Source organism: Lytechinus variegatus, chromosome 3 (assembly GCF_018143015.1).
Source record: "Lytechinus variegatus isolate NC3 chromosome 3, Lvar_3.0, whole genome shotgun sequence".
NCBI classification, from domain to species: domain Eukaryota; kingdom Metazoa; phylum Echinodermata; class Echinoidea; order Temnopleuroida; family Toxopneustidae; genus Lytechinus; species Lytechinus variegatus.
Window position 1 is genome coordinate 47,232,460 of NC_054742.1, and position 24,125 is coordinate 47,256,584.

Sequence of the window (24,125 nt, forward strand, 5' to 3'; positions counted from 1 at the left end):
ATTTATTTCCGCAACAAGCCCCTGTACTCGATCGTGGAGACATCATACATAATAATGAATACACTGATCTCTCCACGGGATCAGTGATATGAATTCCCGGAACCATACGAAAACCGTATTCGATTTATATTTAATACGAACAAAAAGAAGAAAAAGTAGGTCTACAAAAATAAAAAAAATAACATCTAGTATTTTGTTTTATTCTGTATTTGATTTGAACTATTTTTTAAAGGATTTTCGTATACGGTGCCGGATCCCGTCAGACTCTTTTGTGATCCAAAATTGGCAACAAACGTGTGTGGCGACGGACTCGACTGGCGTGAGAAATAAACTTGGTAAGAAATTTATCTTTCGCATTTACCATTTGGCAAATATGTTATGAGAAATCTTCTGATGAAACACACAAATTATAGGTACCGGGCATGTCGATTTCATGTCTTTTAGTCGTTTTAAGCTGGGCATTATCCTGGTTTAAAATTAAGACAATGATGGACGCGTCGGACGGAGTCGAGTCGACGATGTCGATGGACGCACTGCACTGCCACACACTGTTGGCAGTGCAGTGACAGACACGCGTGGCCTGGCTTGCACCACGACCATATATTACTAGTCCATACTAGGCCTAGCTTAGACAGGAATATAACCGTCGTTTTTGGGACTTATTCAACAATATCTGACATTTCACTATCATCCCCATTCACCGATGGTAGCGTGTTAGTGTGAGCTTGCATGTGTTATCACATCCTCCGTAGTCCCTTTTGTCGATTAACTGTCCAGAAAATGCCACACTCTTTACTAGGGTTACCAAAAGGTCGGCCGATCCAATGAGCAAAAAGCCTATGGGCAAATGAAAATCCAATTGCAAGTGCGTAAATCGTGCGCATTGCCACCCATCGTCTGTTCTCGATGGCAAAAATGAGCATTGAAATGCTTTTCCTCAGCAAATTAGTTCATCTTAGTTACAAATTTTAGGCTCGTTGTTGTCTATATTAAATTTGACTAATGTGGGACGAAGTGTCTTACCTTCATGTGGTATCGAAAGTGACGTTTGGAGGTTAAATCCACGAGAAATCCACGATTATCGTCGCGTGTATTCGCTATGGAGAAAAATGCGTGCGATCGCATGCATTATTGCAAGCTCGAGATGGCGCTGTTGAACATGGTCTAGAAATTCATAAAAAATAAACGAAAATCCTTTGAGTAGGCTCACAATAAAATCATAAAAAATATGGTTTATGACTAAAACGGTAGTTCTCTTGCCCACACATATCATACTTGTTGTTGCGTAAGAAATCCTTTTTTCATTACAAAAATATAGCAATAAATGTTTTAAAAATTATGTTTTACACATGGAATAATTTGGAAACATCTATATTAGAAGAAAAATGCTTTTTTTGAATGAATTCAAATTAAAATGAAGTTTATACATGCCTGCACTTTTTCCTACTACTCAAAAAACTAAATGGGCCGTCAATCAACGTTGGTTACCTCGGCAAGTAGGCGTGGTCTATCGTGAAGTTCGTTGGTGACTTGTAGACTTGACTCAGCCGCCGAATTTAATTCATTCTCCGCGCACGCCCAACTGCAACTTGTGCACTTATCATCACTGCTAGTGTTTGCCGCACTGAGGACAGATGAAACAATTCAGATAGAGTTGCGCGTGTACAATGAGTGAAACAGCGCGATCGTTTCATGATCGAATGAATTAGTGTGCCTGTCGAGATAAAATTCATCTGCCATGTTATTTTCTTCCATGTTTTATACAACTGCAATTGATTTGTTATATTATTTTCTTTGATATTTTCCTGTATATGTATGTATGAATGTTATTTGAAGTGAATTTATTATGCTGGTGTCCTTGCCATTGAGGACATATGAAGATGAAACAATACTGATAGAGTTGTGGGTATACAAAGAGTGGAACAGCGCGATTGTTTTATGGTCGAATGAACAGTGTGCCTGTCGAGATAGAATTTAGCTGTCATGTTATTTTCTCTGATGTTTTATACAACTGCAATTCATTTTTCATATTATTTTCTGTGCTGTTTTCCTGTTTATGTTTGAATTTTATTTTAAGTGAATTAATGATATAAAGATTAATCGAAAACAAAGCAAATAATTATCGGTTTCATTGTATTGGTGATGAACAAGTTAAGGTATAAAAAATGATGCTTGTTTTTTTTTTATTTAAAGGACTTTAAGTTAATTGGAATTGAAAAGGACGTTTAGTGTTTCCTATTAAGTGCACTTTTTTTCTTTTTTTTTCATTTCACATTCTCGGGATGCGAACCTCCACTATTAATAAACAAAAATATTTAAAAAAATAAAGACTCGCAAAAATTTTAGTACTATAGTGCAACGGTGATTTGTTGATTTTTTTGTTTCATTTACTCAGAGGTACGACAGACAAATACCCAGTGTAGATCAAACTTTTGCTAATGGGGGGTGGCTACAATTTTTCTCCCCGATCGGCGCCGTTAAAAAACCGATTTTTTTTCTTTAACAAAACAGCATGATATACCTTTCTTTTTATTTTTCGCACCGCCAGTAGGAGGGGGTGCCGCCGCCCATAATTGGGTCCGGCACCTGGATCTGCCTATGGAATGGATGAGGAATAAGGAAAGGGGAGAAAAATAAAGGTGCCCCCTCCCGTAATATATCAAATATTTGTTAGTGGATTTTGTCGTTCATTCTCAAGTGAGGACTTATTTTTCAACTTTTGATGATTTTTTTCCTAGCAAATTTCACCTATTAAAGGGGGGGGGTCTAGTATACTAGGTCTTGTTTATTTTTTTGTATTGAATGCCTCAACTTTTGAAAATCCTGGATCAGCCCCTGTCAAGGTGTATATAGATGAAAATAAACTTGAATAGGGCTCCATCACATTAATGATTTTCAAACTTAGCCATTTCCTATTTTCCCCGTTTAACATGCACTGTGAGGTGAATAATTCAAATGCTTTCACAATCGCTACCAAAGAAGGGATCAGGGGGCCGGTCACCCCCCACCCCGTTGGCCAAAAAATTAAGAAAGGAAGAAGAAACAGAAGGAAAAGAGAGGGGAAAAGGAAGAGGGGAATGGGAGGGAGAAAAGTGAATAAAATTAGGGAGGGGATAGACTTTGATGATTTAAAAAAAAACATGCAAAATTGACATTTTCGCTCGCGCTTCGCACTCGCATTGCTCATTTTCGATGAGTACATATTGCTCAATAGCTGATATATATCAGCTTGACATTTCAAGCTTTGCAGTCAAAATACAAAACATATACTCTACAGTCAGCTATAGAACATTGAACTTTCATTATTATTTTTTTTATTTATACCTCGGTCACATTTGCTTGTACGGCGGCCGTGCGGAAAGTCGAAACAGCCATTTCATTCTTTTTTATTGAAACCACCAATATTTAGCTGGCACACACAAAAAATGTTTAATACAACTGTTTTCTACTCGCCTTAGAAAAAAATGTGACCGAGGTATCACGAATCAATAAAAAAGTGCTTTGTAAAATATTTGTCTTATGATCTGAGTATCAACATTTTTAGCTCACGCTGTACCCTAGAGCATTATTTCATTTGTGGACTACCTACACTCTTCATGAAGGCCCTATTTCATAAATTTCTCAAAATCTTATATCAGTTAGCATTGAGCGTGCGTGCTTGAATAGGTAAGTCGTTAGGCATTAATAGATCAGATATTAATTTTAATGGTTAAATTGTCCATTTTGTTTCATCTCGCGCTTAGCAAGAGGAATAGAAAAATATTCATCACTTTCAGGTCCGATCCTTTGTCAAATCTATATCAGCTCTTTATTAAGTGCGATCCAAATACACCTCACAAAGTACTTGATCTGAAATCTATCCTTTTTTCAGATCGGAATATCAAATATTTTAAGGACGCGCTTCGTGCTCGCTTGGATTTTCGTATATTAAATATATATTCAGAATGCCTAGATTGTAGGCATAAATCGGAAACACGCGCGCGCATGTTTATCCAGATACTCAACTTGTTAGTATTTCAATAATTATTATCCAGTTTCAGAAAAACAAAATTATGTTAGCGCTTTGTGCTCGCATTTTTAATGTAGGAGGAACCCTATTACTCATCCTTTTCATGATGTACAACACATGAATCGAGTGTCCCATTTTTTAGGTCTAAATCTCGATTTTTTTTCTGCTCGGGCTTGGCGCTCGCATTAATTGTTTTATAGCGACGATCCTGTTCATGGTCACAATAACTGATTTAAATTTTCCATTTTTTATTTAGAAGAGTCCAAAAAAAATCGCCGGGCTCGCCCTTCGCGCTTGCATTATTTTATTGTTGAAGTAACGTCTCCATTAAGTGAAATAGTCCTTAACAGGTACCTTTTTGATCAGTTCGAAACGTATACAAAAATCCCCGGGCAAAAAATCCTTTCCTTGCATGATGTAAAAAGACACGAATAGACATGTCTCGTTTTTAGGTCTAAAACTTCAAATTTTGTGATCGCGCTTCGCATCAGTTGCTGAGTTGCGTACCTATCCTGTTTAAGTTACAAAAAGTGCCTATATATGATGTCAATTCTGCTTGCGCTTTGCGTTCTTAGTAATTGTTTAGTTGCATAAACATTTTTTTTTCATGATAAACATTGCCCAGAAATTTCAAAGTTTGTGGATCAAAAAATAATTATTTCAATGAATTAGCTCGCGCTTTGCGCTGGCACTAAATAAAAAGGGTTATATATCTATGTTGATTTATAAGACAAAAGCTAAAAAGTAACATTTCTTCAAAGAAACAAATATAAATCATCTTCGCGCGGCCGCTTGGGGAAAAATACGGGTGAAAAAAGAATTCGCCCCCCCCCCCTTGACGAAAGCTGAATCAACCCCTTCATCCTATTTGTTTCTCTCCTTTCATCCATCTCTCCATTCTTCAAGGAGCCGCGGAATAGTTTTGAAAAAGGGGCTAAACATGAAATTTTGAATTTTGTGTGTGTGTGTTTCTACCAATGAAATTATTAATGAAATATAATGCGGTACAAAAATCAATGTCATTCTTCTTTCTGTTTTAAACTACTTGAAAAAAAAAACTGGGAGGGGGTGGCAATACCGCCACTGCTAGTAATATGATTACCAGGTATACCATCCGTCACTATTTTTTTTAGATAATCATGAGGATTGCCCGAGGAGATATCTTTTAAAGGGGTTGCTGGCTTTGAAAAAAAAGCCAAGGGAAAGAAATTATCTCTCTAAAGATAAGTTGATTTTGATCGAATATCATACTAAACTGATTTCCAGGTTCAGGGGCGGCGATCCTGGGGATAGGTGGGAGCTCAATGCCCCCACTTTAAAAAATCACTAAAAAGTGCCCCTTTTCTGTTTCCCCACTTTCAACTTTGCTCCACTCCCCCTGTCGTACGTGTACAAAAAAAACGCACCACCAGCTAAAAAAAAAAAAAATCTTGGGGGTCACAACCCGAGCACCCCACTTCCAAGGACCATATACAAGGACTCTAATTTATTAATTTTAAAGAAAGCGTGAGTGAGACATCATTTGTTGAAAAAAAATAGAGACCTATTAATGACTGCATGTGGTCCTACCGGTACGCTAGATCTGCACACAAAACTACTTTCATGTGACACGCAAAAGGGATAGATCTTAGTGGAAAAGTAGGATAAAACAAACAGGTTTTAGAAACGCCTTCGTTGGCGTTCAATTATATGGGTGGTATGATACAAATTCTGCTAGCTTATTCGTACTAATATTTCTGGCCATTGTACTTAGATCTGTATTTTAATGTGGAAACATTTTTTTTTATGATACAAATCGAGCGAGGCAAGCACAGTGATATGGGGCAGAGTTCCAAGTCTCCATGCCCCAGACAGTGGTGTAGCTAGGATTTTTTTCCAGGGTCCTTGCTTTTTCAGGGGGTGTGTATGTGTCCACAAGAGATCCGAATTTCGCCAATAGGGGATGGGGCCCGAAATTATCTTCACCTATATCAGTCACTTGTTAGTTTTATTCTTATAAAACAACATAAACATAAAATAATCTCATAAAAGTGCGAGCGCGAAGCGCGAGCGATTTTTTTTTATACTTTAATGTATTTTTCCTGAAATTTAATTTTCTGGGCAATGTTATGTGTGATCCTCAACAAGATTCGTATGTACCCCCAAGCTTGAACATAAATTTTTATCAACTGTTCTAGCCTTATCGAAAAGAGACCTGTTAAGGACTGCTTACAGTTACCCATGAAGACGGTATATATTTCAATAATGCGAGCTCGAAGCGCGAGCAAATTTTTTGACATTCCGACCTAAAAAAACGTGATCATTCTGAGCACTTTTTGTATTAATTAATGGGATAGCCGATAGGTATTTAACTAAACAATTGATGCGAGCGCGAAGCGCGAGAGAAAGATAACTGAGATTTTAGACCTAAAAGCGGGACACTCTATTCATATTTTGTAAGTCATAAATAGGATATAGTCAATTGGGTATCATGAATAATGCGATCGTGAAGCGTGAGCAGACAATTATTGATATTCTGATGTAAAACTGAATAATTTAAGTACATTTTAAATAAAGAACGTGCACGCTATCGCGCATGTTTTATATTCAGACCTAAATTCTGGGCATTCTGAATTGTTGAATGGAATGAACATTATGAAATACCCGTAGACAATATGAACTTGGCAAATCAAACAATGTGACAATGCTGATAATGTAGACCATAAAACGGACATTTTACAGAGCAATTAAATTTGTAAATGAAAAAAAATAATGAAAGCTCGATGTCCGAGCTAAAATATGTGTTGCATATTGACTTCAAAACTTGCTCCACATCAGCCTATTGAGAAAGATATGAATCCCATCGAACAGGCAATTATGGCGCAAAGCGCCAGCAAAAATTTTATATAGTAACATGAAAAGATTTTTTAAAGATTGCAAGTCTTCCCCTCACATTATTTCATTCACTCGTCTTTATCCTTATTTTCCTCTTCTTTTTTCTTCTGTCTTTCTACTTCTTTTCCTTTTTATTTCTTCTTTCTCCCTTTTTTCTTTACTTTTTTTTCTCTTCCAATTTTTTCTGGGGGGGACCTGGGGAGGGGGCCCCAAATCTCAGGGGGGCAGATGCCCCCGGCCCACCGTTGCTACGCCAATGGCCCCAGACTGAATATATTTTTACATCAACTTACTCTAAAAACAAGTGTTTATGTTTTATTTTGTATCATTCATTTTTTAAGTATAAGGTAAAATTATAAGTCTCGGAGTGTCAGTTAATGCTGCAAAAGAAGTATAAAGCCTACTCTTTTGCAGCACTATCCAGCTACCGCGGCGAGGACGCCCTCCGAGAAGGTAGCCATATCAAAACTATAAAAAAAAATTCCCCTTAGATTACTGGTGGATCCAAGGGGCATAATTATCGAGAGCCAAAATTGTAATTTGTTAATAGGCCCTATTTTTTGCTTGTCAATTTTTAGGGACGAAAGGACTTTCCATTTTTGGTAAAAACATTTTTTAAGGCATATCAAATTTGTATCGGGAAAATGTGCCCTCCATAGGCCTTATCCCCCTAAATTTCAAGTGGGGAACATTGGCAGCGGAAAGCAAAATTTTGGAAGGGGGGGCACCAAACTTTAGTGACAAGCCCTATCCCCCCAAAAAAAGTTTATCAGCACAAATTTTAGGGGAAACCACATGATTTTTTTAGGGGGGTCCACTGGAATTTAGGGGGCACGCACGAAAAAAAAATTGACAAGCAAAAAAGAAAAGGTTATCAACAAAAAAAATTAGGGGGGCGATCGTCCCCCACCTCAAAATTAGAGGGGGGGCACGACCCCCCCCCCCCCCCCCGCTGCCTATGGGGGGACGTTACTTTTTTTGGGCAAATTTTTTTTTCGCCCCCCCCTTTGATAACCTTTTTTTGTCAAAAATTTTGGTGCCCCCCCTAAATTTTTTTGACTGCCGTAGATAATAATGCTCCCCCCTTTGGAAAATCCTGGACCCTCCCTTGTCTAGATATAGATGTTTAAAGAATTAATAATTTTGAAAGTCAGAGTGCCCTCGCCCCCCCCCCATGCTTTAGTTATCATAGCATAAAACTTATGCCATGTCTAATCCTTATATCAGCGAGATGTCAGAGCATACTATCCGTCACCAAACGACTGCATTTGAGCCGTTCATTTCTTCTTTTCTCTTCTTTTTATTTTTGGGTTGTTTTTTAATCATTGTTTATTTGGATAAGCTCGGATCCGAGACTAACTGGGACGATGAACGTACTTTCGTTATTTGGGTAACAATAGGCCGAGGCGAGAAAGGACACGCCCACAATCCCTCGTTCAGTGCCGAGCTTTGTGCATGCGTGTCGACGAAATTTCAACTACAAATTTGTACACAAAAACTGTCACAATTCGGACCTAATTTAGCCTCAGATTAACAGATAATTAGATCTCTTTGATATACCAAAAGTCATTCACTTGGGGTTTTTGAGTATGCTGATTCAGGTGAGGTACTTTTCAATGCTTTTTAACATAGATTTAAAAACTTAGATTTTCCTTTTGGTAACCCTATCTTTACATCGAATTAACTATTGCCTTTGGTATGGTGGTTACTTGGAATTGGATTCTAGCCTACGGCCTACCCCTGTTATTGACCACCTAATCTTCTAAGCATTGAATCTGCGAAAATATTCATCAATTTTACTCAGTTTTCGTTTCATTTGTGCAGAAAATTTAGCAGGTCAGATTCCCATGTTTCGCTCGGCGACTCCGATTCAATCCGTGTAATAATAGCAGTAGAGGCGCATGCACGGCCAATATTGGAGACTGTCTCCAATGTGGGAGATTATCTCCTATATCAGAGACTTTTGTGAAGAATTTGGGTATCCAATTTCAGAGACAGTCTCCAGTTTTGGAGACCAATTTCCTTTGTTTACATTTGCGGCAAAAGGATTAACTTGGCGGCAAATAAAAATGTGATAAGCAGATTCCTCATGAAAAAATCATGCTTTTGTTGGTGTTGTTTCTTTTGTCCTTTTGCAAAGCAAGTCTCCAATGTGGGAGATTGTCTCCCCTATTGGAGAGAGTCTCCCATATTGGCTGTGCGCCTCTACTGTAAGCCTCGACGAACAATGTATGCGACGATTTTCCATTTGCTCATTAGCACCCGTCTTTTGAAACCGACCACTGGCGGTACACTAACGACGACGGCGGCGGCAGCGTCAACATCAAATCTTAACCTGAGGTTAAGTTTTTGAAATGACATAACTTAGAAAGTATATAGACCTAGTTCATGAAACTTGGCCATAAGGTTAATCAAGTATTACTGAACATCCTATTAGAGTTTCATGTCACATGACCAAGGTCAAAGGTCATTTAGGGTCAATGAACTTAGATCATGTTGGGGGAATCAACATTAAAATCTTAACCTGAGGTTAAGTTTTTGAAATGTCATCATAACTTAGGAAATATATGGACCTAGGTCATTAAACTTAGATATAAGGTTGATCAAGTATCACCAAACATCCTGCATGAGTTTCACATCACATGACCAAGGTGAAAAGGTTATTTGGGGTCAATGAACTTTGGCCGATTCGGGGGTATCTATTGAATTACAATCAAAACTAAAAGTTTTTGGATCTGATTCATGAAACTTGGACATAAAAGTAATCGAGTATCACTCAACATCCTGTGCAAGTTTCAGGTCACATGATCAAGGTCGAAGGTCATTTAGGGTCAATAAACTTTGGCCGAATTGGGGGTATTTGTTGAATTACCATAACTTTGAAAGTATGTTGGTCTAGTTCATAAAACTTGGACATAAGAGTAATCAAGTATCACTGAACATCCTGTGCACATTTTAGGTCACATGACCAAGGTCAAAGGTCAATGAACTTTGGCCATAATGGGGGTATCTGTTGTATTACCATCATAACTTTGCAAGTTTATTGATCTGTCTTTTGAAACTTGGACATAAGGGTAATTAAGTATCACTGAATATCCTGTGCAAGTTTCAGGTCACATGATCAAGGTCAAAGGTCATGTGAGGTCAATGAATTTTGGCAACATTGGGGGTATTTGTTGAATTACCATTCTATCTCTGTAAGTGTATTGGTCTAGTTCATAAAACGTGGAAATAAGAGTAACCAAGTATCACTGAACATCTTGTGCGAGTTATAGTAGTTTTCAAAGTCAGCACTGCTGCTATGTTGAATCGCGTGATGCAGGTGAGACGGCCAGAGGCGTTCCACTTGTTACTCTTTCAAATCAGTTCTATGACGTCAACATGCTAAATGATCACCTCACTACTTCCACTGCGAGCTCCGGCGCATGATTTGACGACAGATATTTTGGTTTTTCAGCGAGGATTGGGTTTGGTCAATACAAGTTTGATTAATTCTACTAAATTTCTACCTTTTGTTGCTTCTTTTTTTCTCGTAAAATTGTTTCTATGGACACTGCGCCCACTCTCGCGTATCGTTTGTAATACGCAATAATTTTAACACGCAAGGTGGTCGGTTTAAAAAGAGGTGGTTGATATATTGTAATCTCACCATACTACTAGTGTCTTGAATTTTTAAAGCAAATAAATAAATGTACAGAAAATGGTACTTAACCAATGTTTTCTAGACTTGGTCTCGAGAATCACCCTCAAAATGGAGAGGGCGTCAACAATTTACGAATGTGATATCGATATTGCTTTCGATATTATGCGATCTGCTCCACATGCGAGCTTATCCGCTACGATCACAGGTAGCAGATGACATTCGATATATCGAGACATTAAAAAGTTAATAACGATAATGACGTCATTCAAGATGGCAACTTGCAAGAAAAACCGTCAGCTCAGGTGAAAATGTCTTAAATGAAAGATTTCTCAATCATCAAGAGGATTTTTTTTTAATAACTTCGGTCCAATGTACGCAATTACTTAAGTGATTGATATTTCCCTGATAATGGAAACCATGAAACTGTAAATTTTACAAGTTGAGAATTCTCTGAAAGTATTTCATTTGACAACTTGTAACTTAGTGTGGTAGAAGTCACAATACTCTAGTATATCTAAAGTTTTATGTCATAAGCCAAATCCCCCAATTACAGACTAAACAAATTAATGACATGTTATGTATGGGACAGTTACATATGGGACATTTTGTCCCCATAGAGAAGTACACAATTTTACCCATAATTCAAAAAATTGAAATTATTTAAAATATGGAAATAACAAAAGAGTTTCTTTCTTTTAAAATGTTCTATTGAGACATATTTGATATGACTGAAAGGGAAATTAGCCATTTCAACATTTTTTTTCCTTTGCCCTTAACAAATAATAGAATTTAAAATTTGATTATAAACAATTATTATTACAATAATGATTATTTATAATTAATATTCAATTTCATTTGTTAAATAATTATATGATATTGACTGGAACATCAAATATGTCGCCTGCAAGAAAATCATTTTGGCCCAAGTCTTTAGACGAGGGCAATATGATTCTTTTCTGGGCGACATATTTGATGTTTCTTGAAAAAAGAGCCAGTCAATATTTTTACCTAAGGCTTTACAATGTGTAATTCAAGCTACTATTTGGAACAATTATATGCCTGTTTGCTCATCACTATTTCTGATTTCAGGTGTTTACCTAGTTGGTCTCGGATTGAAAGTAGAGAGTGAAATATGACTTTTATATATCTCCTAAATGGCCATGCGTTTTATGTTGGGCCCGCAAATAGGTGGTATCGTTACATTTGCACGACAAGCACAGAAATAATTAATGGTATAAAACTTGAAATACATGTGCTACATGGGTATATTTGGTATCATATTAAAGGGAATCTTTATACCAATTACTTGAAAGAAAAAGAAATACTGGAGATTACTTCATTTACCAGTAATTAGCAATTATGTAACATCAATTGGCCAATTTTGCATGGTGGTAGACGAGGGGAGCATAAATTTTCATTTCATTAAGAAACTAAATGTGTAACATCACAGTACCTAAATATGTAATAGTTTTGGGTAGTGCTGCAGCCGAACCGCCGAACCGAACGGAAGTTCGCCGAACTTGGCACTTCCGAACCGGACCGAACCGAACCGAACTCAAAGGCCTGGTTCGGAAGTTCGGTAAAAAAAAAAGTATGTTTGTATGCAATGCGTGAATGCGATGACTACATAGATTTAAGTATAAAATCAATAAAATATATATTGGTTAGTGATTGTGCACAAAGAGAATTCCACTCAATATATTTTTAAAATCCACTATGATAGCTCCCATCTTGTCTTTGATTGAACTGTTATCAACTTAAGAATATTTTATTAACATATTTTTTCTTGATAAAATGAGGGGGCATTTTGAAGCTAAACTCGGTATAAAAGTGTGGTGTAATTACGTATTGCCGTAATCGATCGTGATCGTAATCGGACCTAATCATTTTGTATTTAATAAAGAAAAAGAACCAGACATAAATTCATTCCTCGTAAATGACAAAGTATGACAGTTTCGGTCTCGTGTTTGATTAAATTTTTATCATTTTCAATTTTTTTATAAACATGAATAGGCCTGGGAGTAAACATCGATTGATCGAATGGTTCGATTGGCATGCCGCCAATCACCAATCGATTAGCAAAATTTACACTAATCGAATGTTCGGCAGATCCCGATTATGACGTTGGGATACCTCTAATACCCAAGTAATAAAAATAAAATGACAAGAAAACAATGACAGCTGTTTTTTACAGGTTTAAAAATTATGTTACCGAGGTAATGTTTCAAAAATTATCAATGATTGTATCACATTCACAGTTACATACCAACATGATAGCGCTCCGAAAATGTTAATCCCACCCGACCTTGCCCTCATACACAAAATAAGTCATTGTGTGCGTGCACAATAATAAGTAAACACATAACCAGCTCACTTGAGCTGATTGGACCTTCGGATAGCCAATGAAACTTTGGGAAACAAAGAAGCGGAAGGCATGTGGTTCCCTTATCAGGAAAGGTCATGACTTCAGAAATGAATTGACCCCTCCCCCATCTCTGTGTGTGTGTGCGTGTGAGGGAAAGAGAGAGGGAAGGATAGGGGGTGGGAGCCGGAGAATTTCTTTCATGTTCCAGAACAATGCAACCTTTTTTATATCCCCCTCAACCAATGAAAACTACATTCCAACACGCGCCCGCCTTCACCAGTACTTTCTCGACTAGTCTCCAAAAATAGACCCAGTTATACATGTAGGTTCAAATGATAAAAAAAATCGTTATTTTGAAAGGTATTTCACATGAAATATTTTTTTTTAATACATGTGTAGCATCGTGGGCAGTGCCACAAGTGGAGGCGGGGACATGGTGTGGGCAAGGGATGAAAATTTTCAAGTGAAATGCTCCACCTGGGCTCAGTCTCAAAGAATATACTTCATGAATGAGTTGTTTACGTCTTTGGACTCGGCGGGGCTGATTCATTTATATGCAGGGGTGTGGCACTTGGAGGGATGAATGCATAATACCAGGGTACCAGTATTAATTTAGGAAAGATTTTCATTGGGACAATAAACTGAAAGATTTAATCTCATTTCATGAAGTTTCTTTTGATATAAAAAAATCATGGAGAAGGGGGAAAAGGGCCTCATTTATGCTAAACATGTGACTTTGATGGAGATTTCTTCATGGGGGGGGGGGGGGTCACCATAAAGTAGGACAACTATTGTGACTTAAAAAACGTAATTCCCGACGAACAATCGAATCATTCAATTATTTTTCCAGGAAATAATCGAATGGTAATAATGACAATCGTCCCAGGCCTAAACATGAATATATTTTTTCCTTATAAAATGTGGGGACATTTTAAGCTTAACTCAGTTAAAAAGTGTAGTTGAATTACGTATTGCTGTAATGGGATGTACATTTAATTGAAAAGACATAAATTAATTCCTTGTGACTGACAAAGTAATGGTAAAGTATATTCCACCTTCTGAAATTTCCATATTAATATAAAAGATAAATAAATAAGAGATGAAGGAATGAGGGTGAAAAAAACAAAAAAGATAAAAATTCAAACCAAATCAACGCATGTTCCCTGATCGATGTTCCGGAAATGGTTGGTAAGGAAAGTTGAAACAGGAAGCCCAAAAAACCTGCTCTCGGTCGCTATTATACAGGTAAAATTCGTATTCCAAACTTGAAACGTTTTTCCATTGTCAATATTTTCTTAAAAGTGGTTTAATCTGGCCAATTACTGAGAATGAAAATGATAAATTATCAGTTCGGTCTTAGTTCTGACGATCAACGCCGAGTGATTTCACAACACTAAAATATGCAGTACAGTCCCATGTACTCATTTTCGTGTTAGAAATATGTTTGAAGTCACGTAGCGTCGATCTTTCTGGACCAAGAATGGACTGATATTTATCTTTTTAAAGTAATTCATTGACCAGATTTTACCACTTTTCAGAAAATAGGGACTTTCTAAAACACCCGTATTCTTTGGAATGTGGATTTTACCGGTATACTAACAGTTGAGTGGAGGTTGTTTGTCTACTATTTCGACATTCCCGATCAACACTTTCCAATTTGAGAAGCTGCGTTGGCAATGACATCGTAATCGATCATGATCATAGCTACATGAAATAATCGTGAAAAAAATATTCTGATCTTTGTAATTCTGTTTCTGTCCTGATTCTCTCGTTATCAATATTTTTTTCTTTTGATTTTTTTTATTTTCATTTTAAAAATGAAAGTAGAAATGACTTATTTTTTGTTAATTAAAACAAAAGAAAGTTCAACAATTATCTTAACTATTCTTTTTAGAAACAAAATTTATTATTAATACATGACGGATCATGCACGAGATTACTTGTTTGTAGGTCGGCGGTCTTTATTTTTTATGTGTTAAATTTAATTTGGCATTTATTGCCGAACCCCGAACCGAACCAAAGTTCGGAAAAAAATTGCCGAACCCTGCCGAACCGAACCGAACCCGAACATGCCGCCTGACTTGCAGCACTAGTTTTGGGGCTCACTGGCTTATTCTTCAATCATAAGTGGGTCAGATTTGAACTTTAAAGTTTAAAGGATACCTAATTAAGCTAATTAGTATAAATAATTGATGTAAATCATGAAATTAACATGATTGAAATTTTGACTGTCTGATGTATAGGAAATGAGAGATAAAATATAGTTGTGGGTTACATGTACACCTTCAATAAAATTTAGAAGCTGCAAAAATTTCAAAAAGAAAAGCACAAACTGATTTAAATGCTTCAGAGATAAATCAATCTATTGTTTTAATAATTATGACCTCATGGTTTCAATATTGACAGCGTAGACTGATAGTGATAACTTTGATGTGTCCGAATCTTCGGATTATTCTGGTAACATAACAGATAGCACATACACCCTTCATGCAATTAATTAATGAACTTGTTTGTTGCAATAAAGCCCTCATCTGATGCTATTTACTTTTTTTCTGTTAATGTTACGTCACACTGTGTCTATAAATCAGTAGAGGACACATGTATTTAGCTGGCACAAAAGTGTTCAGAGAATATTTTTCAAAATTATAAAAAGAATAAACAAAAAACTACTCGAGAATGAAACTGGTACAAAAATTAAACTAAACAGAGGCAAATGTACCCATAGAATATGTTCTATGCATAGACATTCAATTGACCCATTACCAAGAGACCATGTCCTGCAGAATGTTGAGCAAGAGGATATATTTAAAATATAACTCTAAAATAACATAATCAAAGTATTTTTGCCAGGTGTATTGATTTATTTATAACATGTTAGTTGTTTTTGTTCACACTAAGTTTGAATAAGCTAAAGCAGTAATGAGAACTTTTCATTGTGCATTCACATTTTTCCTATATTTATATGTTAAACCTGACTCTCAATTGTCAACCTGTGGTCCACCAGTATTTGAGCCAAATCCTACGATTCGAGTCAAATGAAATCATTTTTTACTCATAATAACCACAGTAAATATATTATTATATACTGGTTAGTGTTTGCAAATGTAATTATGCAACTAAAGGCAAGACTAATTAATATTTTAGGGGTAAATTCAAGTATTGATACATATTTAACCGAAAAATTGTGATGTGAAATTTGGTCTTAAAAGATGATTGCTCCCAGTTATTTTGGCAGAGTTATCCCCAACAAGTTATATATCACTGGAAAGGTCTCACTCTAGAGAGTTGAAATATGCATGTTATTTCTCTATAGGGTGTAAAGTTTTTCTGATTCTCAGATTTATTGGGAAGTACATTTTTTTCACAGTTTTCCACATATTTTGACCTTTAACTTTTTATGACATTACCCTATGCCTTTTCTGATTGCATTTTTGAATTCCTCAGACAATTTCCTTTCAGAATATATATACTTTTATGGGTATAGGATGTCAAACATGAGAGAAAAATACAATTGTATAAAATGGTGCGATTTTGGAGGAAAATTTGAGTTGTAACGGAAATGGGCCCAACTCAAAACGCATGGCCAAAATGCCTTGTGTAGGTAATAATTTATAAGCAGATATCAAGCTTATCAAGGAATACATGCCATTTGAATGATCTCATATCGTCATGATTCGAGCCCAGTCGTGTCAGCAGCACCTTACTTCGCTGATACCTGGCATGGCCTGGCTGATGTTTTGCTTCCAGTACTAATGATAATCTCAAAGTCTCAAAATAACCAATTTGATGGTCCAAAATTCATCAATACTCATTAGCATACGTGTACTGTAGCACCTATAATGTATACAGGCCTAATCGACTCGCTGTGCATTACTGCACGAGCCTCCTTGGTAGGGTAGGATATTTTGCTCATTTTTTTATGATAACCTTATAAATGAAAGCCATCCATGGATGAAATTATAAGCTGAAGTTATTGACTTAAAATCTCGAAAATGACTTCATTTTTAAACATCACTTGATATCTAAAACCCTTGCTGAATCACATTACTTGAAGCCGGTATTCCGGCTTTTGGGGTTCAAAGGGTTAAAAAGTCATTCCTTTAAACAGACTTATTTCAGCTGTTTTCAGGAAATTGCAGATTTCATTTTATCTGACCCATTCAAAATATTTCAAATGATTATTAAGATTTGACATAAAAAAAATTAATTTTTTTTTGTTTTTTTTTTGTTGACTGGTTGACATCCACTTTGCTACCTGTGTTCCACCATGTTGAAAGTGTAAAGCCTATGTTTTCCTGGTTTTGGGGGTCTCGATTCTTTAAAAGTCTGAGTGAATTTTTTTTTTCTTGATACTGTTTTTTGCTTTCTGACTAATTCTCCCAAGGATTTAAGTCGTAATTGGTTTGGTTATTTTTTTGTGCAGTGATCATCAAGATGACTGAAGGAGAGACCACTACAGAGACCCCGACCTCGGGAGCAGAGCCAGTTGATGAGGAGGTTCTGACAAGATTTGAGGAGATGTTTGCCTCTAGATTCACAGATGCAGATGAAATGTTCCAAGAATACATGAATACAAACAAAGAAGAACGAGTTCCACCTATCTTAAACCATTACCAAGTCATGAAGCCCAGAAATCAAAGGTACTGTAATTTTTCCTGTCCAAATGTTTTGAATTAATGAAAATTTAAAGTTTGATATCAACTAAATTTGAAGATTAGAATGTATAGCATTTGGTTGCATGTTGTGAGCTGGTACCTTAAAATGAGTGGCAGAGTTACACTTTTAAAAATGTTGACAACAAATAATGTAGTTCCTCACCCCCAGTCAGACCGCAGGTCCCTATGCTAATGAGCAAAAAGGCCAGATTCATCGAAATCATCTCGTAGCTGAATCCTCCTCCTTGCAAAATCTCGTGATTCATGAGATTTTCTTTCTCTAAGAATGTACCTGTTTTAACCTCAAGTTAAATGAAATATTATTGCACCATCAGATAGAGTAAAAGTTACTCTTTCATATTGGTCATTTATATTGTATACAATATTTTGTTAAATAAGTAAATTTCTGGCCTGAAAGTGTGCCTTAAAAACTGAATTTTCTTCCTCTGTTTTCTTTTGCAAATTGTGCAAAACTTTTATTTTGAGCCTCAATGATACCTATATCACCATAAAGCTGAACTTCTGTACTTTTTCACAATGCCACTCTTGATATGCGGCACCTTTTAATCGGGTCAAGATCGCACTTTTCCCACCTAGGTACAAGACAAGATTTCTGAAATTTTGTACTTGCATGAAATCCAGAGTCCTGATTGGCTGGATAGGGTTCACAGAATAACAGGCACGGGGTATTTGAGGAGATTACCACATGGGAAGTGTCACCTTCCCACGAACCCAGGCACTGGAACTAGGCCTGTTTCGGGTACACGGGTACACGCACTGTCAAGTCAGTGCACGTGTACTAAATTCCATCACCGTGTACACGGTAGCATCTGCATAAAGCTTGCATGGGACTACAAAGTCAGTGAACAAGCTCACAGCCTCACATTAAATCTTAGTTCTCAGACACTGTACATGTTTTAATCACTAATATGCCAATATATTTCAATTAATCTTGAGTGAGTTCACTTCCAAAATCGCCGATTTAATCCACATTCATTCTTGAGACTCGAGTTTTTGTATCACGAAATGGGTCTGCTCCGGTCTCGAAAGCTCAAAAGCGTTGCTCAATCACACTCTGGGCCAATTTGAAAATCACCAATTGCGACAACGATCATTGCTATAACTTACGTGTTATACGCTCGTACAGATGTGCTACAAGCCTACAAACATACGCTCCTCAAATTGGCAACAAAATAATGAAAATCAATCGATAACTTCAGTTACACTTAATTCTGCAGCGATCTGTGCATGCATGTACGGTACAGTATACAAAATGCGCATCCAACGAGCGTCGGCGCTAGCTAGGGCCCTGCACTGATTTTATTATGAATTCTTTATTAATTTAATGCACTGCTAAGCTGAGTAAACTTTTAATTTGCACCAATTTTTGTGGATTGATACTTCAAACTTCTCAGGTAAGCTTTAAAACCGTGACTTAGGCTTTATATAGACCCCTTTTTATGACATGTTGATGCGGGTCCGTGTCGACATGAAAACATAACTCGCTCTCAGTGTTTACTACGTGTAGACGTGTACACGACCGAAAAACATGCCGTGTACACATGCATCAAAAATGGACTTTCAAAACGGGCCTAACTGGAACCGTTGGAATTTGCCACTGGGTGGTCTCTTTGACCAATCAGAGTGCAGTATTCTTGTTTTCAAACTGATTTATGTACTTGGCAAATGAAAAGTGTGATCTTGACCCGATTAAACCACTTCTTATTTTGAAACCTATATCATTTGAAAGCATACATATTCAGCTTTATCATGATATAAAAATCATTTGGGCTCAAACATAAATAAAGTGTGAAAATAGCAGCTTTTGTCAGGTGAAAATATTCATTTTGTAGCATATTTTAGATCAAAATTTTAACCTATATTACAAAATCTTTGAATAAATCCAAACACATGACCTGAAAGAATGATTCTTCTTCTTTACAATGGTACCAAATTCATGAAATTCGATGCACAATTAGAGCAGCAATGACCGAATGAAAAGAGGTATTTTGGTCAACGACTCAAGTCAAGAATATCACTTGGATGAAAGAAGCCACTTTCTTGGGACCTGCAGTCTGACTGCCCCCTTTTTCTATCAACCCTGTTGAGCTGTCATTTTAAAGTAAAAGCTATCTCCACTAGCGTTGAAAATATTATTCAGAATAAGTAATAAAGCTAATAGTAAACAATGGCAGCAGTGTGTATGACATCAAGATAGGGTGGTGGAGCAGATGGAGAAGGAGCAGACCAGACGAATTGGGAAATATATACCTGTTAGGTTGGAGTCAAAACATTTTTATTTACTGGGGACCGTCAGTAGTGATTAAGCAGGAAAACAGATAAGAAAAAAAAACAAGAAATTTGTCATCAAAGACTGAATATACATGTAGGCCAGTTTTAGACCTATATTTCCTTCTCTAGTTGTCCATATGAAAAGTTTCACATGATTCAATATTTCAAAGTAGAAACTTTTCAACCAAGTAAAACTATGAAAATAAGGGTACTGTACCGAGCAGGATTTCTCAATTTTCTCGAGCAGATGAATTCATTAGCCTGTTGCGTCATGTTGCGTGAGCGCAGCTATTTTGTTCAGCCTCTTTAGAGTCAGTCCAACTACTTGTGTCAATTTGTCAAGTGGCTTTTTTTTTTACAAGTTCAAACTACATGCACGAATACGGGTACAAGAAGAAGCTCTGAAGACATATATAAATGTACATGTACATGGACTTCATAGGGGCGCACAGTGCACGAGGTGGCCAGTGATATTGTGGCCTTGAATACCCTAGATGATATTGTGTCCAATATCCCCTATCATGATATAAAGAATTTTAATGTATTGCAGACAAGCAATCAACCTTGGATGCCATACCAACTCACCAGCATTGTAGGGAAGGGTAATAAAACTCATATTTTTAGTCTTGGCTGAAAAGTGGTATATGAAGTTGAACGTGTCATGCTTGATGAAAACTTCACTGTAATTGCTGTGTATATAATATTAAAGGGGAATGAAACCTTTGGAACAAGTAGGCTTGCGTCGAAACAGAAAAATCAAAGAATAAGAACAAAGAAAGTTTGAGAAAAATCGGATAAATAATGAGAAAGTTATGAGCATTTGAATATTGCAATCTCTAATGCTATGGAGATCCTCCCATTGGCAATGCGACAAGGATGTGTGATGTCACACATGAACAACTTTCCCTTTGATGGACTATGAAATACCCTGAAAATGTGTCTTTTTGCTTTTTCGTATGGTGGTACAAACTCTTTATCCATGATGTATTCTTTAAAAATCTGTATTACATGCCCTCCTATAGAAAGAATACATGTTCTACTGATAGATGTAATAAAAGAGGCAATTTAAGTGAAATATATACTAAAGTAATGGGGAGAGTTGTTCAAGAGTGACATCACACATCTTTGTCGCATTGCCAATGTGAGGATCTCCATAGCATTAGTCATTGCAATATTCAAAAGCTCATAACTTTCTCATTACTTGTCCGATTTTTCTCCAACTTTCGTTGATCTGTTTCTTTGATTTTTCTGTTTTCACACAAGCTATCTTGGTCCAAAGGTTTCATTCTCCTTTAAGGTTTCACCAGCTGGTGATAATCAAGTACCAAAATACGCAATCAAACATCATTATCCAATATATGGCCTGGTTTGGCAGTCAACTGGTGCATTGCAAATCTTGCAGAACAAACTTTTTTCTCAGTTTTTGCCCAATACTTATGAGGCTTGGTCCACACATCGGTCTTGGGAGTGGATAGTGCAAAACATTTCATATGTGTCAGAAATTGTGATGTTGCCATGGTTATTATAATGGACTATGTATTAAATTATTTTTTTCTCACATTAGGTCATCTTGGTAGTTTAGGGCTAAGTTATTGTTTGGTTTGCTTTGGTTTTAATCATTTACTTTTAAATAAGAATGCTGCTTGGCCCTATGATAAATATTGCAATATTCGTGATATTTTTTGCAGAGGATTCGGTCGTGGCGGCTACAACAACAGGCGAGGAATGAAACGTCCATATGATGGTCGCGATGAATGGTACGGTAACGACGGCAGAGGGAGATGGCATCAAGAGAACTACAACAGACAAGGTGGTGGATGGGGCAGTGGTTACAACAGAGGAGGCTACGGTGGAGGAGGGTACGGTAACCAAGGAGGTTACGGATATAACCAAGGGTATGGAAACCAGAGGTATGGTAGGGGAGGGTATGGTGGTGGTGGTGGAGGAGGTGGATATGGGGGAAGGGGAGGATATGGAGGCGGCTACGGCGGCGGAAGGGGTGGATACCAAGGTGGTTATCAGCAACAGGACAGATCATGGGGTGGCAACCGTGGTGGAAGGTTCCAAAGAGGAGGTGGACAACAGAGGAAGTGGGAAGATTATTGATTTTTTAATGTAGGAATCCTTTGTCATTTTTCCCCCTTTTTCGGGGGGGGGGGGGGTCTGAGGAATAGTTGGCTTGTGATTGTACATGTATAATAAAACAGAAAATAGAACTGTAATGGTGGTCATATAATGGCCTAACACTGAGCATGTCACAAAGAATGTATCGCTTTTAATGTGACAGTGACAAATTAGCCGTCTTTAAAAAGTTAAAGGTCTTAGATGTTGAGGAGAGAGGGAAAATGCCATGGCAGTAATAACAGTTTATCTTTTGTGATGCTGGTTTTACTTTTGACTTAACACTTTAATGCTTTCTTTTATGGAGACAGTTCACATGTAGATGTGGTCTGGATACCAAGTGAGAAAATTTTCTGGTCATTAAACTTCTCTGCAAAGTTTAGACAAGATCTTGTTACTCCAGTGATTAAATATAGGACTAGGAAGGTTGTCATCTGTATTAGGTTTGAGACAAGGACTCTGATAGTTATACTTACAATGTGGTTATGCTTGATTTGTCATTACATGTAACCTGCAGGTGTTGGGTCTCTGTGAGTCTGAGATAATATTACATATTTTCAATGGAAACTGTCCAGTTGTGAAATTAAAAAATGCATGCATTTTCTCATCAAAAAGTGTAAAGAAGGTTTTGTTAGGAAACAGTGTCCATTAATTTAAGCATGATTTATCCCATATTTGCAATATTTTACTGCACTGTTTATTGCTTGATGTTTAAATGTTGATTGGTATGTTACACAGAAAAAAAACCCAAGAAGCCCATTGGAATGAAATTGAAATAGCTACAACATTTGAACCTTAGTCAACATTTTGTAGCATACTCATTACTGTGAGAAAAGCTCTCAATAGAAAATACCATGATGTCCACACTATACATGATCATCCTGAGGCTTAGAAAAGAACCAAATCTTGTATTTGTATGTTTAACACATTTTTAAAAATCCAATCCTATTTATTCTACTTCATTAATGTACATGTATTATGATAAAAAAATGTCTGTATTTTAAACATGTATTCTGATCGTGTAAGAAACTTAATTTAGTGTTATGTACATTGAGGAAAATGTCTGTGGTTGTCTACTTTTTAAATGCAATTTTTTTTACAATAATCAGCACTTTAAGATAGGACCTGCATTTTATTTCTGGGTAAAATAGTGCAGTTGATATGTATAGTATCTACTGTATGTATGCATACTTTAATATTTTCCCCAGAATGGCATTATAAGATGAGCCAGTTCAATACATGTATTTTTCTTGGATAATTCTTAGTTTCATCCTATGTAACATCCGACAAAGTTAGGAATTATCCAAGAAACGTTAGTATGATGTAGCAGGCCTCTACATAGACATTGAGCATTCAGCTCATTTTTCTTCAGTTTTGAGAAATGCATGTCATAAAAATTTCCTTTACTTTTTCAGTATCACATTAGAGGTGTATCAAGAAATGCAGTCCCCAAAGTCTGCTGATTTGTGAAATAATTTGCATTCTTTTACGTATTCCACATAATTTTTGTTTACATATATTTTTTATTTTGAACATGTCAACCTGTATGCAAATGTACACCATCTTAATTACATGGCACAGTTTATTATTACTGAATGAGAAACAATGTGCTATAGCTTAATTTCATTTCAATTCTAAACGTTTGCTTGTTGTCCAGTCAGTTTAATGAGGTTGATTTTAATGGTTTCTGTGTACGTGTTTAAATATCACAATGCTTTATGTAAACTTTCTATTATCTTCATCAAAAGACATGTGAAATCAAACATATCATGAAGGCTAGCACAAGCCTTTGATGATCATGTTAGTCACTTTTTAATATACATCTTACGATGCATTTTGTAATTTACATGTTTATTTTTTATTATAAGGGTCAATCTACATTGTAATCAATCACAAGTGGTTGCAACAGAGGTTACAGAATCAATCGTAAATCTTTCACAAGAGGGATCAGTAGTACATGTACAAAAGGTGTCCATCTTTAAGAGAAACAATTTGTCTTGTGAAACGTAGTTGCAAATACCCAATAATTTACTTTTCCATTACAACTTCAATATAGCAAAGAGTACATGTACTTTTCAGCCACATTCCTGGTTATTTTGAATTGTTAGAAATTGATGAATAAAAGAAGTTTTTGATTAATGAAAAATATTGTTTGCATTGTAAATC

General features: G+C 36.5%; 1 protein-coding gene across 1 annotated transcript; it reads left to right on the forward strand.

The window, feature by feature from the left end:
• Window positions 1-231: 231 nt before the first annotated feature.
• Window positions 232-22,696, forward strand: LOC121411196 (glycine-rich RNA-binding protein 10-like). The gene is made up of 3 exons (XM_041603769.1): window positions 232-335; window positions 17,315-17,531; window positions 21,527-22,696. Exons 2-3 carry the CDS (start codon window positions 17,326-17,328, stop codon window positions 21,942-21,944), a joined length of 624 nt encoding a protein of 207 aa, XP_041459703.1. The 5' UTR covers window positions 232-335; window positions 17,315-17,325; the 3' UTR covers window positions 21,945-22,696.
• Window positions 22,697-24,125: the final 1,429 nt, after the last annotated feature.

Coding starts and splice junctions, on each gene's coding strand:
- LOC121411196 (XM_041603769.1), top strand. CDS start 17,326: ATGACTGAAGGAGAGACCACTACAGAGACCCCGACCTCGGGAGCAGAG. Junction 17,532..21,526: donor ATGAAGCCCAGAAATCAAAG/GTACTGTAATTT, acceptor TATTTTTTGCAG/AGGATTCGGTCGTGGCGGCT.